We start from the raw sequence: 18,299 nt of genomic DNA, 5'->3' as shown, positions 1-18,299 counted from the left end.
TAATAATATTATAAATTTCGGTGATCAGAATGGTATATGTGAAATTAATTTCATGATGTTTATTTTTAATTTATGTTTAATTAATTAATAATTAATGATCAACTAGTAATTAATAATAAAAATGAACTAAATTAACAAATAATTATTAATTAATACATTCCAAAATAATCAAGATGTTCCGTGAAAATTTCAGGATTTGTGAACTTTTCGGTCGTAGGAAAAGTTTGGGAAACGCTGACTTAGAGGAAGAGTACTAATAGTTAACCAGATGGCTGCGAATGTGTCATGTTATATCCTCAACGTACTCACACCCCTTGAAGAATTTCTCGATCACATTCAAAGGGCAATAAAACGTTTCCTCTGATACAATACTAACTGAACAACATACCCTGAACTCTGCAAGTCAGTCAATAATGGAGGACAAGGCCTGATTTTCGATGAAAACAGCATTAGATACTTCAGGATAATCTTCCTCCTAAAGACACATCAGTCCAATCATACTTATGTAACCACCTTCGATTACGTCATGAAATCAGCCACAATCCTCCGAATGGCTAGTTCTGCACCATCTCGTCCTAAACTACCCCATTTTTACAGAGATAATCTACGGTGGTGGAAAAATCAGAACTTCATCACACACTGACAGAATCAGCAGAGTCAGTTGTACTTACAAGAACCACTATTTTCGACCAGAAACATAACAAGTCTCGCAACTGGCTTGCCCTTTCTTTTCCCTACATTTAACTGGGCAGAAATAAGAATCATGGGGGACCTCCTGGCACAGACCCTATAGTAGAAAACATTCACATGCTTACCAATGAATAACCCCAAAATTGAAAAGTAATATCCACAGATGTAAGCTCCTATCATCCCAAATATCGCTACACCTCAGGGAATCCTTATACCTTCTAGAAACAGCGCGGAGCCGGTATTTCATCTTGTATCATCTGAAGCCTCACTTCCAAATTCTTCCCACAACTACAAGAAAATATACAACCTCCTCATGCATGTCAGTGCCTGGAACTTCGCCCTTCGTTTTTTTTAATCGTTAACCTTCTGAAAAATGTTAACCTTCTGAAAAGATGCCACTGAAAAAGCCACCCATTTTTCAGTGGCATCTTCCACGTAAATCGAGATGTTCCATACCAGATTCCAGCATACAGTGGAGGCTATGGCATAACATCTTGCCAACTCCTACTAAGCTCTACAGCAGCGTTTCCCAAACTTTTCTTACGACCGAACACTTCACAAATTCTGAAATTTTCACGGAACACCTTGGTTATTTTGTAATATTAACCTATGCCCTGAATACTGCTTCTAGCACCTGTAATTACGCACACAGCCAAGAAGACTACTGGAATTTAGTCCATACAGAAATAAACAGAGACAGAATATGCCATTTTCCCTTCATCTACAGTTTCCACCTGAAGAGCGCAAGAAATAACCACCACCGATCCACCACCGAATCGGCACAAACCCTCGTGTATAACTTACGTCTGAAACGATCAAGCAAGCTTTCACTGGAATTTGATTACTATAAAGAAACAAGAACTGTCGCTAAATTTATGGTGGATTGAATCTAAATGGTACCCTTTTCTGGATTGCCGACGACAAGGCACTTCATTTGAAAAATAACTAAGAGTGAAAATGAACTGTACTGTTGATTCATTTATTGTATTTTCTATTGTGTATCAGAAAGGAAAATCTTTCTTTCTATGTGATATATATATACGTATAATATATAAATAGTTTTTTTGTTGCCTATCTTCTAATGTATTTTTATCAAGTTAAAGAAAAAAAAATCTATCATTCTATTCACTCCACTGTCTAGCTCTCTTTCTCAACAAAATGCGAAGCCAGTGTCTCGCATCGTTTCTTCTACGGGATAATTGCCTTGCGCTTTCAGAATATGCGCGTCTTAGAAACCAAAGACGCTCTTCAAGTTGAAACATTTAATCTGAGGAGCAAATCTCTTTCTAGTAGCTTGCCATATATAAAAGTTGAAATATCATCTGTGCTGAAACGCTATACGAAATTCGTATGTTCATCAGTCTGCTGAAATAGCATAAGTTGTTCATAAATCTGAAAGGAGCCTTTACTTTAAAACACGATAAAACTCAAATTATAACTTTATCCTATTCATACTATAAACAGTGTAATAAATAGAAAATAAAGCTTTAATTATATGAAAACGTTGTTCATAAGTAGTTTATTATTATCAATTGCATTAAAATTATTGTATTAACGACTGCTTGTTAAATGTGTACAATTTCGATTTCTCTCAGGGAGTAATGTTAGTGTGATCGGAGTTTTTGGCGAAGCCGTCGTTCTTCCTTGTAATGTCGACATTTTCTGGTGCGGCGCAGTTTACTCCATTAGGTGGACGAAAAAAGTGTCGAACGGATGGAAGGAAATCTACGTGTACAGTGACGTGTTTAAGAAGCCTCTGCAGGAATTGGATCCAAATCACTTTCGTTTCCTCCTTAACGAGACATCTGCGTATTTGCATATCTTTCCGCTGAGAGCAGGCGATGAAGGCGATTACATGTGCGAGGTCACTTATAACGAAGGAAATTGTAAATTGCTCTCTTATGCAACGTTATTCACTCACACTAATTGTGAGTCGTTTTTTTCATTCTTTTTTCTTGAGAAATTTCGTCTTCTCTTTTATTTAATCTATTAATATGGTTTTAGTATTTTTTTATTTTGTTCTCGTTTAATTATTATTTTGTTATTTTCATCATCGAAATTATTTATTTTCTTTTTAAATTTCTATTATTACCACTTCTCAGTTTACAGTATTATGTATATACAAGTAATAACTTCAAAGGAAATCATATTTTCTCGAGATTGAAATCCTACTCCACAGGTAGACCTAATCTGTAAGGTAATTTAGATTTATAAGTCCCTTAATTTGGGTAATGCGTAGACATCCTCTTCTTCATAGTGACAAAATTGTTCAAACATCCAAGATGTCGGTTGCTCAGTCGGTATGAACGATACCTTTATTTAGAACACGCATGTCAAACTCGTTTACCTCCAAGGGACAAATTTAGAATTATACATCAAGATGCAATCCGTAACAACAACAAAAATCTCGAAATAAAAAGGAAACAGATTTCTTAATATTAACATTAGAGTAAGTACAAAATACAACCATGTTACAAAAATACATATAAAATATAAAGTTTACATATTTAAATAAGATGATACATATAATTTTTTTGAAGAAACTTGACAACGTTTTTCATTAACGAAATCTTCAAAATGTGGTTGAATTTGTTGAGCTGTAGTTATTTCCAATATTGCTTGCACATGCTGGTCTGTTAGTCTTGAACTTTCCGCAGTTTTATTATTATTCTTTAAAGCTGAAAATAGTTATTCATATAAATATGTGCTACCGAACATAGCTAATATACCAGAGTCACGAAAAAAAAACAGCGAGCTTAGCGATATCCCGTACATCTGTACTTTCGTCAATTGCAGGAGAATAGGTCTGAAATGTTGGAATTATTGATTTTAGTTGATTCCTTAAGTTCCTGGCTATATCGTCAATTCTGCTAGCAATGGTATTTCGAGATAATCTTATATCTTATATTTTTAAATTTCTTTAACTGATGAGGACACATCACTTCAACTGCTTTAATAATACATTCGCGAATAATTTACCCTTCAGTGAACGGTTTCGATTTGCTTGCAATCAAATGTGATAAAACGTAACTGATCTTTACCGTAGCTCTGTTATCTTCAATTGGTTTGGTAAACACACTTTGTTGATTTTGAAGTGTCAACTTTAATTCTGACAATTTATCTTCAAGAAGTTTCGTAACATATTTGTCATAGTTTTCTTTATGATTTTTTATATCGTAATGCCTTTTAATATTACTTTCTTTGCAAACTGCAATAGGGTTTCTACATATCAGGCATGGTTTTGTTTTCCTTGAATACAAAAATATTGTAACTCCCATTTTTCTTAAAAATTACGATGTTCTTCTTCAATTAATTGTTTTTACTCATACTGGTTGAAGGTTTCGACATTATTTTTTATAAATTCTCTGTTAATTATAAAGAAACTGCTACACTTTCTTACGACTTGAAAATTGCTAATGGCTATCCTCCGACTGCTGTGGTCAGCGGATGTAGCATTGTACGTAGACTTGCTCGTTAAAATTCGGGTAAATTCGATCGTTTGGCGTATAAAATAATCTCAACTGGAAATGTTGATTTTTTTAAATATGTTTATTTAATTCGATGTTGTCAAGAGACAATTGGCAATATTGGTTACAATTTTTGGCGGGTCACATGTTACTTGACGGCGGGACTCATTCGGCCAGTGTGTTTGACATGCATGGTCTAGAAAGGCGTGGGCTTCGGATCCAGTTTAGTGTTTCATGAAGGCTGTTCAGTTAGAGAAGCTAGAAAGCGCTAGCTTTTTTCTTTTCGCTAAACAAATGAAATCTAACAAAAACGAATACCTGTAGTTAACAGAAACAATACACTCGAAGCATAGCCTTACTTGCTTTGGCAATAATCGCAAATTAGAATAACTCACAGTTGACATTGCAAGAGGCACTGAGATTATTGAAATATCATATTTGCTCTTGCTCGTGTGATATTACAATGGTGGTAAAAGTGGTAAAAGCATATTATTCGGAAGGGTTACTCATCTAGAATTAAAGAATTTCTCTAAGCTTTACAAGTTCAAATAGAACTGCATGGATTTTTGTTTCCATTTTAACCAGTTTGTGAAAGAAGCTGTAATATCCAATTACAGTGATTATTTAGTAATGCGCAAAAGACTTGAAGTGTAATTGTCCATTTTACCAATTCTCTGTCAGGTTTTTCTATTTTACAGAATGAAGCTATTCTGTAAAATGTGAATGGAATTTTTTTACGTGATTCCATGTGAGTAGTAGTGTGGCCACTAATAACCAGATCAAGATCAAGATAAGACAAGCAATCGTGACGTTATTGGTTGTTCATTTGATGATGTCATGGTGTGTGTGATGTCATGAGTTTGGAATGTTTGGAATTTTTCTGTTGACCTTCTGTGTCAGTGACGTCAGGTCTATTGTTTTGGTTCGCGTATGGAATTATGGGTGACGGTAGAGATACGGATTCGTGTCGTGATTGATGGGGCCCTTCTGACCAGATCAAGATAAGATAAGGAATAGGATGTGTGTTATTATCAGATGTAGATAAGTGACATTATTTGTTAGGTGTAAATAAGTGATGTAATTTTGTTAGTTGTAAATAAATGACATTATTATTTTGAATGGAAAGGAAAATATATTAGTGGATAAGGATTCGTGTCGTGATTGGTGGGAAACGTTTAACCAGATCAAGATCAAGATAAGATAAGATAACGAACAGGGACGTGGATGTGTGTTGTTATCAGATGAAGATAAGTTACATAATTTGCTAGTTGTAAATAAGTGATGTAATTGTTAGTTGTAAATAAGTGATGTTATTGTTTTGAATCGAAAAGGGATACATATTAGTGGATAAAGATTCGTGGTGTGATTGTTGGGACACTTTAAACCAAATAGGGGTAGGGTGAATGGGGGATTTGACATCCATGAAATCCACCATTGTCTATAGATGGCAGTACTAATTTTCCAATATAACTTTGGGTACTTCTTTCCTGTTAAAACTATAGGAATTCTTAGAGTAGAATTCTTAGATTAGGTGTTCTTAGAATTCTTAGAGATGGCGGTAGAATTTTGAAAAAATAAACTATTCAATATTAGAATTGCACTTACCCAAAAATGCGATCAGCAGTTATTGTAATTACAAATATCACTTGTTATGTTTAAGTTTGAAAAAAAAAAAAGATTAACTTACATTTCTTTCCAGAATGGGACATCTTGGAACTATTGGGGTTTTCTGAATATTTCAAATTGCCGATTTTAAACATATATTCACAGCAAAAAACACACAAACACAATATCTGAAATGGGCATTTCGTTTTTCCTTCACTCATGGCTATGTTTTTTTTCACACACTTCTGGAGTTTCTTTGCTTTCCAACATCCTGGCAGAAAAGTAAACTCAGTGCTTGCCTTTCTTTTAATTTCACAATATAGTGCGACATATTTATTTAGATTTGATATTAGCACTCGTAATTTTTCCCCTGCAACTAGTTGATTTTATTTTGCCTATTTTTCTTTTAAATTCAGTTCCTACATATTCTAACCAGAATAACTGAGAAAATAAATAAATAAATAAATAAAATGTATATTAGTTATCCCCCCAAACCCTGTAGATTTGCCAATAGTTTTCTTGAAGATGATTCATTAATTTCCGGTCTTAGTTTTTGGTCCTCTTTTCAGACTATGGAATTTTAGTTTAGTCATTTTGTATAAAACTATAATCACATCCTGTATTTGATGACTTGTGGTATTGATCAAAAGAAATAATTTCCCATGGTTTTTCCAACACTTCTTGAGATTCTCTGATTACCGACATCCTGGAAGAAAAGTAAACCCAGCGCTTGCCTTTCTGTTAATATCATTTATTTCCGATCTTAATTTTCGGACCTCTATTAGACTGTGGAACTTTAATTTAGTATGTTTGTATTAATCACATCCTGGAATATATGAGTTGCGGTATTGTTCAAAAGGCATCATTATCCCATAGTTGCTTGTTTCCCAAACACTTACATGTGTCTAAATGATTAGCATTGACATGATTATTTGTATTCATTCCTGATTAAGAATTTTAAATGCTTATTGTTTTCAAGTATATGGCTTGTTTGTTTATATTTTTTGTAGCTGGAAACTGGAATTTGATCTCATGTGACCAATGAGTTCTTTGGTTATAGGAAGTCACATATTCTCGTTATTGATTTTCCTTTGGTTCTGATTTTTTATAAATAGACCCGTAATGGGTTGGTAGATTCCTGTTGTCTTTCAAGTATTTGGAATATCCATATGCAATGAGAAGTTCTTAGTTCCAAGATGAGTTATTCAGGAGAAAATGTAAGTTAATTTTTTTAACATGGCAATGTCATCTGCAAAGATTAACAATAGTAGAGTTTCTTTTAATGTCTAAGTTTAATATATAAAGTTATATGGTGGTTCTGCAATGGAAAATTAAAAATCATGTTCATGATAATATTTTAAACTGTTTTTGTGTTAAGTGAAATGCCATAAGTCATTATATATATATATATATATATCTGCTTGTTAGTGATTGGGAAAAGATACTGAGGGTGGATATTTAGTAAAATTATATTAGTGAAAGCATCGCTAAGTGTCGAAAAAACACTTTATGATGTGTAACATTTATTTATTTATTTTCTAAAAGAGACTTCTGAAATCTAGAAAGTAATTTTTTTAATGTCTAAGTTTTTAATATATAAGTATATAAGGTGGTTTTGCAATGGAAATTAAAAAGATGTTCATGAAAATTACTTCAAACTGTTTTTGTGTTAAGTGTCCATAACTCATTATTATTATTATTATTATTATTATTATTATTATTATTTGCTTTTTTGGGAAAGATTTTGAGAGTTGATGTTTAGTAAAATTGTGTTAGTGAAAGGATTGTATAGTGTCACAATTGCAAAATCACTTTATGACGATTAACATTTATTTATTTATTTATAAAGGAGATTTCTGAATCTACAAAGTAATTTTTTTAATAATGATCATTGGTTATTTGGTTTGTTAGTGTCAGCTATGTGCATAATCATGCCCCAGTTATTGTCAAAGTTGATTTGACAGATTCATCTGTGGGTGAAAATGAACAACAACACAGAGGTCATGGCTTTAATCCAGATGTTTCTCTTGCTGGTGTGGCTGGAAGTAATCGTGAGAATCCACAATTTTTGCATTCTGTACCTGAAACTAAAAGCTCTTCTACCACTACTGACTCTTCACTCTACAGGGATTTTTATACCTGTAGAGTGAAGAGTCGGTGGGGCAATCACTGTTTTCTATCAAATATTAGACTCGTCAAATGGAATATCAAATTAGATTTCGTGATCTTGAACTACTCCCACCTGAGTCTTTTTTCGGAATGTTTCGAGATATGCTTAATGAGATCATTCAGCGTTTATCGAGTTTAGGAACTTTTTCTATCGTTCAGTTGAGCGTTAGTGCATCCAGTTTAGAAAGTAATATTAACTTACCATTCATGTTGCTTTCTGAATTAACTATCCAAAGGATAGTCGATGCATTTTATGTTGTTGCCCAATCGAAGCATGAGTTTCTTTTAGCAAATGATCTTGTTATCGATGTCATACTTTGTAACATCTGTAACAATGGTAGTGGAAGAACCAATGTAATAAGAAGAACGCTGCTTAGCCGGATGAATTTCAGAAAAACAAAAGAGCTGTTGTGGACATTAACAACAAAGACAATCTTTGCATGTCCCGAGCACTTGTTCTGGGTGTTTCTTCACACACTGATAAAGTTGCAACATACAGACAAGTGCGGTTTGATTGTAAAAAGATATAAACAAAGAGGCCTTGAACTCTCCACAAAATTGCAGGGGTTCCACTCATTTCTTGTGGTATTCCAGAAGCAGGTCTCTTTCAAAAGCATTTACCCTGGAATACCAAATCATAATTTTTTAGCACTTGCTAATTTTCCTTTGGTGTTTCATGGCCCAAATGCAAGTAAACAGATCTGTCTTTTGTACAGCAATTGACATTTGGGAATAACTATTATAGCCCCAGTTTCTTTCAAACATTCAGAGATTCTAGCAGATTGCAAATGCATAGATGTATAAATGTATGCATCCGTTGTCACACAAACGCTAGTCATAGTGTGCAGGACCTACTTTCGTGTGAGTCATGCAAGATTTTTCTACGGCAACCAATGTCTGAATTTGCACATACAAAATAATATTTGCCCAAAATTCCGTCGTTGTAGACAGTGTTTGTGTACTTTCTCTACAGATAAAAGCCACGTCTGTCCACCTGAAATTTACTACCCCCTGCTGCAAGTTAGTTCACCCAAAACAGATGTGCTTTGTGAAAAAATCGGAAGTCTCAACTAAGCAGGTTTATATGATTTTTTTTTAACACAGAAACTATTCCTAAAAATCATTGTCACATTCCTGTATTATGATTTTGGTAGTCTGGGATGAAACCTGTGTGGGTCAGTTCCTAGATGAGTTGTTTTCTGTCAAGAATATAATGAAACGGGTCCAAGATGTTAGGATCCTTCAGACTGTCAAACCAAAATACGAACATTTCCATGTGATTGCGCACAATTTCCGATGTTTTGACGGATATTTTATTTTGGAATATCTTTTTGCAAAAAATTTCCAACGCCATGTATTGTTTGATAGATTCAATATACTTGCTATCTATTATGACCCATTCAACATCATATTTCGTAATAGTTTTTTGTACATTAGTGTCCCTCTAAGAAAATTACCAGCCATATTCGATCTCCCAGAAGTTTATGATGGTTTCTTTCCTCATAAGTTCCATACATCCGATTCTCTAGTTTATTATCGCACAGTCTTTCCCGAAAAATCATATTTCCAGCCAGAATTTATGAACAAAGAAACTCGTACAGTGCTCGCGAGTTGGTACGAAAATCGGCTAGACAGTGAATACTGTTTGAAAACGGAACTTCTGGCTTATACGAAGGATGACACGCGTGGTTTGCGTGACAGCTGCAACACTTTTCGCAATTTCTTCATACAGCTCATCCAAATCGATCCATTTCTTTAAGACACTACCATTGCAGGAGTATGTTTGAGACATTTCTCCAGAACTTTTTAAAACCTATCACTTTGGTAATATTTCCTGCTCAGGGTTACAGAGGGGCAAATGTGCAAAATCGAAAGACTTTTGGCATGGCTCAAATGGCAAGAACAACAGATCAACATAACCATACAACGTGAAACCTTATTTTATATGAATTAGCAAACAAAGGATCGCGAAAACTATTTTCGTAGCCTCGGATTCGATGTGATCTCGATTTGGGAATGCCAATTTAATACAGAAATTTCTGAAAATATAGCCATCAAAAACTTTATTTTGCTCTTAAAATTCCAGATCCCATTTTACTTCATAGTGCTCTGCATGGTATCAGAACCAACTGCTAGAACATGTTTCACAAAACTCAGTCAGTAGGGGAAGTTATTCGCTATTTGGACTTAAATAGCCTTTATCCATGGTTGATGAAATTCCAGGTATTTTGTAAGTGGCATCCAGAAGTTATTCTTGATAATTTCAACTATTCTCCTGAGGTAAACTTTGGTATTTACAATGCAAAAGTGGAAGCACCTGCCAAACTCTTTTTGCTGGTTTTGCCCATCACAGAGAACGAAAAATTAATATTTCCCCTGTGTGGAATCTGTGCTTCCGAAATGGCCCCATTGTACTCTCATACAGACAGATCTTTTACAGGTTTTTTAATGCCAGAATTAGATTTAGCCGGTGCTCGTGGTTGTAAAGTTATAGAATTTTACGAGGTGTGGCATTTTTCTCAAAAATTTGAAGCTGACGAAAACTTTATTGCTCACTACAATACCTTTCTGAAGTTGAACCAGGAAGCATCTGGATGGCCTGAAGTTTAAAACTGACAGCCTTATCTCGATGAGTTTTTTTGCTAAGAGAAGGTGTTATGTTAAATAGTGAACACATTAGTAAACATCCTGTTAAACGTTCACTTGCTAAACTATGTTTAAATTTTCTATGGGGAAGGCTTGGTATGAGAATGTTATAATCATTCTCATACCAGAATTTTTCTGGTATGAGAATGTTAATTCTTGCATCTCATACCAGAATTATTCTCATACTAAACATTCCCATGATTATATGGTGACTGTGATTAAATAAAAAAATCTTGATGGGGAGATTTTTATAATAAAAACAAGTATCTATCTATTTTTACATGATATCTGATTATATAAAAATAATTACAGTCTGATTATGTTATCATTTTCGCTATGTTCATACACCCATTTACAAGCATTATTTCTGGAGGTACTCAGTCAGGGAAAACAACATTCGTGTTGTCTCCCATATAACATTGTAATCAACTAATCAAACAAAAACTGGAGCGAATAGTTTACTGTTACAGTGAAAATTAGGATAAATTTAAAACATTTACCAACACAGAATTCGTGAATGGTTTGAAGTTACTTGATTTTGATTCTAATATGAGCAATTTACTCAAAATCGATTATTTGGTTCACAAGGCTAAAGACAGCATGAAAATAGCTATGTTTTCATAAAAGGTTAACATCACCGACCCCTCAGTGTCATTCTACTGACACAAAGTTTATTCCATAAAGGAACACATTTTCGGACAATTTCTCTCAATAGCCATTATGTTGCTGCATTTAAAAAACTCCGAAAATCTTAACAATTTTCTTGTTTATCTTCCCAAGTATTTCCAGGACAAACGAACATATTAGTTCAGATTTATAAAGATGGAACACCGGAAACCCACTCATATTTAAGTGTAGACTTTAGACAGGAAACACTTGATATTTTACGCTTATAATCACGGATTTTGCCAGGAGAAGAACCGAATACGGTGTTTACTCCGGAGTGGCTGACATACTCAAATGATATGAATAACTCATCAAGTACTTATCTCATTCCTCTCTGAAACAAGTATATAATGCTTTAAAACACTGAACCGGCAGCCAAATCACCATGCTCTGTGAAATATGCAAAAATATTATTTCTGGTGATATTCCACTAAAAAACAACCAGAAGTCACGCCTATGAAGGAAACAAAATTATAAGAGCAATAAGCAACAAATCGCGTCCCTTCATTACTAGAAGAAAACTGATTTCACAGCATGGGGGAACACTGTTCCCATTATTAGGCAGTATCATTGTTGCTTTATTGAGTTCATTTATTAGAAAATGAATCATATGTTTAAAACATTTACACTCTTCCTCCAATCACCAGAGGTGCGTGAACTGTACACACTAGATGAAATGAGCGCCATTTTAAAAATAAGAAATAAACATGCAGATGAAAAAGTAAAAGCACATTTAAATGTTCTGCAAAAGAATTTAGGTTTGAAAAACCAATTGGCTCACACAGAAGGAAAGAAACAGGAACATAGACTGTCACATCCAGAACCTACACTGAACAAACCGAATTCCCAGAAATATTTCCGTCAACCATCAACATCAGCCAGTCCCAGTGGGGAAAATGCTTCCCGTCTACTCCCAGCCGGCAGGAGAGCTCGAAGAACCAATAGCAATTTCGTCTTTTTATCTCCCCGAAAGCTGCGTGGAAATAAGAAACTGGTGTGGAAAAAACGGTAAGAGAAAAAAAAATATTTTTTTAATTTTTTTTTTTTCAGTAAATGATCTGTAACAGCATACGTTACTACAATATCATTTAACCACAAATCCTTAGAATAACATTTGCTAATAATATTGTGCATAGAAAGACCACGACATTACAATATTTAAAAATATACACAGCGCAAACCACAAGCGAGAGATTCCTTAGCTTGTACAGCTACAGTATTATAATGCCATTTATTAGAGTTTATATTAAGAAAGTTAACAATATCGCTTTCGAGTGGACAACCGAAGCTATCGAAAAAATAGCCGTGTTTGTCTTTAATATAGATAGCTTGCCAATGTTATCCTGGCAACCAGATCAGAACTGTGTTCACGACGAACATCGACTGCTGTTGTTGTCTGATCGAATTTTGTGGCAATTCATCACGAGCACAAACTTCTAAACCCACTTTTCTGGTGGTGGGTTCTAACTCTAGTATGCTTACTAATTGTTCAGTGTTCACAGTCAAGAAACACAGAACGATCCTTTGTTACGGATAACGTACACTCAAATTCTGCATAAAGAACCACTGTGATGTTTCCAGGAAAGGGTTGAGCAAATTTAACTTCGAATCGCACTCTTTCTCTTCTTAACAGGTTGAAATGGGGAGCAACGGCATTTTGATCTGGCAATAAGTCAAATCCATAGAGAACGTTTCCCTTTACGTATTCCTCATAAGAAATGTCATTACCACAGTATCTGTTCCATTTGCCTAGCGATGTGAACAGTAATATCTGCTGTAATGCCTTTCTTTGAAGTTCGGAGTCAAAGGTTGCGAGGGATACTGAATACAGTCAGCTGTCACCACAAGAAAATTCATATTGAGATGATGAGAATTAAATTGATTTCTCTTGAAATTGCCATTAAGTCCATCACTAGAGACCTGTCTAATAATTAATTTAGATGATCTTTCACCTAGATACAGATTCTCTAGTTTGGCATCTGACATACCCTTGGGAATCGAAAAATAAGACACTTGTTCATGATTGATGGGATATGCCATGTTTGACTTGTCTAACACAGACAGCTGAGCCAGTTGAATCTTTTGGTTTATTTTGACTTTGTGGACAAAAACTGTAGCCTCTTCAATTTGCACTTTAGCCTTAGCATCAGCATTTTGTGAACCAAACGAACACAGACAGAAACATTGTTGATCAAGTACCTGTCTTGATGCATGATGACAGCGTGTATTCGCCAAAGCAGCTCGACACTTTTCGATTGGTTTATTCGAGCTTGTCGTGTATGCATCCCACATTCAATTTTAGTAAACATATCACTAACATTAGCCACATGATCTTTAACAAATAGTTCATTTGTCAGTTGACTGTTTTTAGCATCTCTGTCATAATTCAGTACATTTTCAATATAAGCCCTATAAGGATACGTGTATGATGCCACATTCTCTAGTTTATCTTGGAGAAAAAATCAATTTGACTTAACAGCAAATGGAAAATATTTTTCATTATACCTACTGAAGAATCCTCAATAGGTTTACCATCATTGTCAGTGATCCGCACAAAAACTCGCAGGTATGTGTTTCCCAAATCCAAGTATTCTTGAGATGTACCAGGTATACAAAATTCGACATGACCTCCACGGTCAGTACTGGATATCGGTTGGTAGGTTGCATAGGAACTTCTTCTTTCCACACACAAATTGACATGAGGGTGGGAAAAAGATCTAACTCTGACATCATATCCTCAGCAAAAGATATCATCTCGCTTGCGCTTTTTTGTATTAGTTTTCTTCTTCTTGCTTCCTTGACCTCTCTGAAGTAATCGGCTCTGTGCTTTTTCAGCAAGTTTTCCCAGCTTCTGATACTCTGTTTATAAAGGCTCGATGTACAAGTACCCCTTACAATACAACTGCTATTATATATGCTGACCGGCTTTTATGGCTTGACGACCGACAAACTGAGCTGCAGGTTTTAAAAGTGAACTTCGAAAGGAGAAGGAACTTCTGAAAATGCTACATAATCCTACCCACGCTGTATTGGGAGCATGTAAATACTTCAGAGTCCCACCTGCCTGCAGTGTATAATATCTGAGATAATCAGTCATCCTTCACTTGTCGGAAGTGTAATTTAACTATTGTCTTGCCGCCACGAAAGTGAAAAAATTCGCGACTGTTAGAATGAGTTTCAAGCTGGTTGACTAAAATGTTTGTTTTCATAACGGAAAATAATCAGGGTGAGCAAAAACGAAGGAACATTTGTAGCTGCACTGAACAACTCGTAACAATAGTGCACATGTATCACCAACTATCTGTTCTTGGATTAAATCAGAATAAAAAAAATATGCAGCTACACCCTCCTTATATCAACTGGATATTTCACAGAGATTGTGCCTTTCAGTTGAACACCAATCTGATTAAAACCAAGTAGAAGACCCTACACCATGGCCTCCTTGGGAAATAAAAGGTTATAATCTTTCGGGACTGTCAGAGAAATGGTGTTGTTCGGTTTCATTTTTCCAGTAATCACAGAACTCATACTGCTTTAAGAAGTTCAGAGGGTGAATTGTAACTGCCATAGGGAATCTTGTACACTGTAAAATCATTCTTTAGACTTTTCGAAAACTTTGTGTTCTGTGAAGTTGTTGTTGTCGATAGTGTTGACTCCTCCTCCTCCACCTATCATATGAAACACAACGTAACCGGAATCGATGTTATTAAATTCTCCCAGAAGATAAATTTCTGCAATAGCAACTTCCCATTTACCTTTAAGTCTGATCTCGTGTGGTAATTCCATTTTAAATTTCGTTTGCGTGTTAGTAGGAAACATTTTCATCCTGGCGTTACTGGGAAGGGTTAAGTGAAACATCTTCGCTACGAACCCAAGAATTATACAATGAGGGATAACCAAGCCACTTAACAAAATTCTGAAGTTTTCCTTCCTGCTTGCATTGTTTAAGTACTTGTTCGAGTAGATACACGTCTTTCGGAAGTTAATTGGAGATATCAACCTTTTGCAGTTGAGGTTCATAGAAAGTTCCCTCCACTATTTCTCCGTCCCGACTGCGAACTCTATACACTACAGGGTTTCTATTAATAACCTGGCCAATTGTGAACAGTTCTCATGTCCAATAACTCAAAAACCCTTTTCTAAATTTGTGGGTATCATCACTTAAAACCAAGCTATCACCTACGTGAAATTCTGGTTTGGTATCCTCCTCTTGGGTTCCGTACAAATATTTCCAAACACCATCCTCGTTGTGTAGGTTAACTTCCGAAGGAGCCATACCGAAAGCGCTGTGTGGTGTGAGGTTATAAGTACGTACAAGGATCGGCAAACTTTCGTATAACGTTTACTTTTATTATACGTAATCCATTTGTAGATCTTTGTTTTCAATGTTCTGATAAATCTTTCTGCAATGTGTTCTTTAATTTCACTCCTGGTCCTGTAGAAATGAATATTATGGTTCTTAAACAAGGCACGAACTTTCTTGTTGCAAAGCTCTTTTCCTTGATCTGTGATTGTGTAACATGGCACTCCTTCTTTAAAAATAGACTCGAAAGCGTACAAAACAGCGTCCGCTATATCTTTTTCATTGTTCGAACCCACGCAAATTGGGAAAACAATCAATACAGACAAGAAGGAAACATACACCTCCCCATTGTCTTTTGCATGGGATAACATATCTGCCAATCACATTGAAAAGTGTGAAAAAGTGTCGGTACTTTCATGTGATTGCGTCTAAACTTTCTTCTAATGGGTTTATATCTCACATATGTTGTGTTGGTAACCAACCTTTACGGTTTCATGTGGCAAATTTGTATGTTTCTTTAAAGCTTTGATACTTTAAAAACTATCTACTGTATTAGGATTATAGTAATTGCTAACAACAATATTTCTTTGCAGGTGAAAATCAAGAACCAGCACGAAAGCGTCAGGTGTCTGTATTTATACTAGTATTGTTTTTGTTAGTGACCTGCGAACTATGCATACCAGTATGGGAATCTGTATCAATATCAGCCAATCGCACATGTCTCATCAGAGAAATGTTACGACAACAAAAACACTGCAGACAGTGGTGATGTGTGTAAATTCCTAAATGTGCTTATTACAATGTAAATAATATCTGTGAAATAAAATGTGTAAACTTAAATGAACAAACGGTGTCGTTGATCTGTTATGCATATTTAAGTAAGATCACTTTTGAAATCACAGTGAATTCACACACAATGTATTTGTTTATTTATTTATAAAACTTTAAGAATCTTAAATTTAGACAAATCAAAATATTCGGATGACTTTATGAATAAAATATGGATGAGTTATGAAACAAACGTGTGTGTTTGAGGAACACCAGATTATAATTAAATTATTCAGGAAAGCCTAAACACTGCCGCCAAAAATTCCCATAGTCTTTTAACGGGAAAGAAATTCCTCAGACTCTATTGAAAAATTAGTACTCCCATCTATAGACATCAAAAGACAAAACCTGACGACAATGGCAAATGTTTGTCACCCTGGGAAATTCCAAAGATATCTTAGCATGTAGGAATTTCTTTCCGCCTACACTGCAGATTTCATGTGTTATCTTAAAATGTCATTTCTCTTCGCTTTTTTGTTGAGCCTACTTGTGAAGTTTTCTGACTAGGGCATTTGCACTGATATTCATTTATCTCGAAGATGACTGACTCTTTTCTGCTCATTTGGTTTTCGGTTTCTTTTGTGTGGGAACTTTAGTTTAGACATATGTAAATAATTAATCACTTGCTTTCACAGATGTATCGCGGTATTCTTCAAAGGTAAACATTTTCCTAGGGTTGTGTGTTACTCACGATTTCTGATGTGACTAAATATTTTCGAAGTGATACGAAAAATCGTGTGTTTAAGTTGGAACTCTTCGTTCCCGTGGGTAATTGTTACTGTAGTAATTAATGCTTGCATTTTATGTTTTTTAAAACCAATACATATAATTCTAATTAGAATAGCTGAGCAAAAAATAAATAAATAAATAACTGATTGTCCTTCTTTAACTATTAATTTTACCTTCGATTCCTTGTGCTCTTAATCTATTTCTGTAACTGAAATGTATTTTATTTATTTATTTTTCTTTAGCATTAGCAAGTTAAGTAACGGATATTGAGACAAACAAGATTTTTAACTCACATTAAACGTTTTCCTTTAGAAACTTTTTTTTTTTTTGACAGCACAACAACAAAATGCTGACATATTCTATTTGTTTAAAAAGGGATGTTTTTATTCGTGGTTAATATCACATTGCGTGCACAATTTTGTTATAATATATTGAGTGTTTAATTCCATGTTGTGTCTACCGAGTTATATATTTGAACAGAAACTTGAGAAAAAGTATCTTCTCTGTGTTACTAGACGGCGAAGGCGTTACGGATGTAACATACAAAATTAGAAGGATGAGGCTGTACCTAAAAAAAATGGATTTCTTCTTGGTATACCAGATGAAAGTTTATGAGAGTCTGAGATAGTGAGCACCCCATAGGGGTGTTTACAGCGCGTCTGTAAGAACTGCTTTAACAGAAATAACCTGAATAGATGACAAAACTGAAAAAGGCTTGAGAGAAATTTAAGGCAGTCGTCAAAAAGTGCGTTAGTGACTAAGTATTCGGTAACGAAGCTGACCATTAATTCCTTCGGTTGAACGGATATATTTTTCACTTCATTTTATAAATCCGAAGTATTTTCTTATGAAGAAATGGGAGGTAGCATTTTTAGTACTCAAAATTTAGTTATGCGAGAAGTGGGATTTTCTATGCAGTCCGGCATTGGACGAAGAAGTATGCATTCTTTTGGGATCTTAGGCCGTTCATAGAAGGGGAAGGGGTTTCCAAGCAAAATAAATCTTAAGTTTGTTTATCGTATTTCCATCAGAGGTGGTACCTTCGTCTTGTAGTGAGTTTAGTTTTATGAGTTATCTGTAAGTGAGATTGTAGTCAAATTCCTGGTAAGTGAATCTCTCACCTAGACACAGACATATTTTTATTTTGTATTCCGAGGTTTCCACAGTAGTTGGGGTGGCGATAGTGAACAAATTTG

General features: G+C 34.9%; 1 protein-coding gene across 2 annotated transcripts in view; it reads left to right on the top strand.

The window, feature by feature from the left end:
• Nucleotides 1-18,299, top strand: part of LOC150106744 (neural cell adhesion molecule 1-like) — a 199,101-nt gene that overhangs the window by 87,438 nt on the left and 93,364 nt on the right. The window contains exon 6 of one of the 2 annotated variants that reach the window (XM_090392679.1): nt 2,286-2,618. The exons of the other annotated variant lie outside the window; for it this stretch is intronic. Within the exon in view, the coding sequence (XP_090248805.1) occupies nt 2,286-2,618 (333 nt within the window). The remainder of the gene's footprint in view (nt 1-2,285; nt 2,619-18,299) is intronic. 2 annotated transcript variants of the gene reach the window in all.

The sequence above is a fragment of the Typopeltis vanoorti genome, chromosome 5 (assembly GCF_054136105.1).
Source record: "Typopeltis vanoorti isolate ZY-2024b chromosome 5, IOZ_Tvanoo_1.0, whole genome shotgun sequence".
Classification (NCBI taxonomy): Eukaryota; Metazoa; Arthropoda; class Arachnida; order Uropygi; family Thelyphonidae; genus Typopeltis; species Typopeltis vanoorti.
Note: the sequence above shows the minus strand (reverse complement) of the source record. Positions and strands in the feature narration are given on the sequence as shown.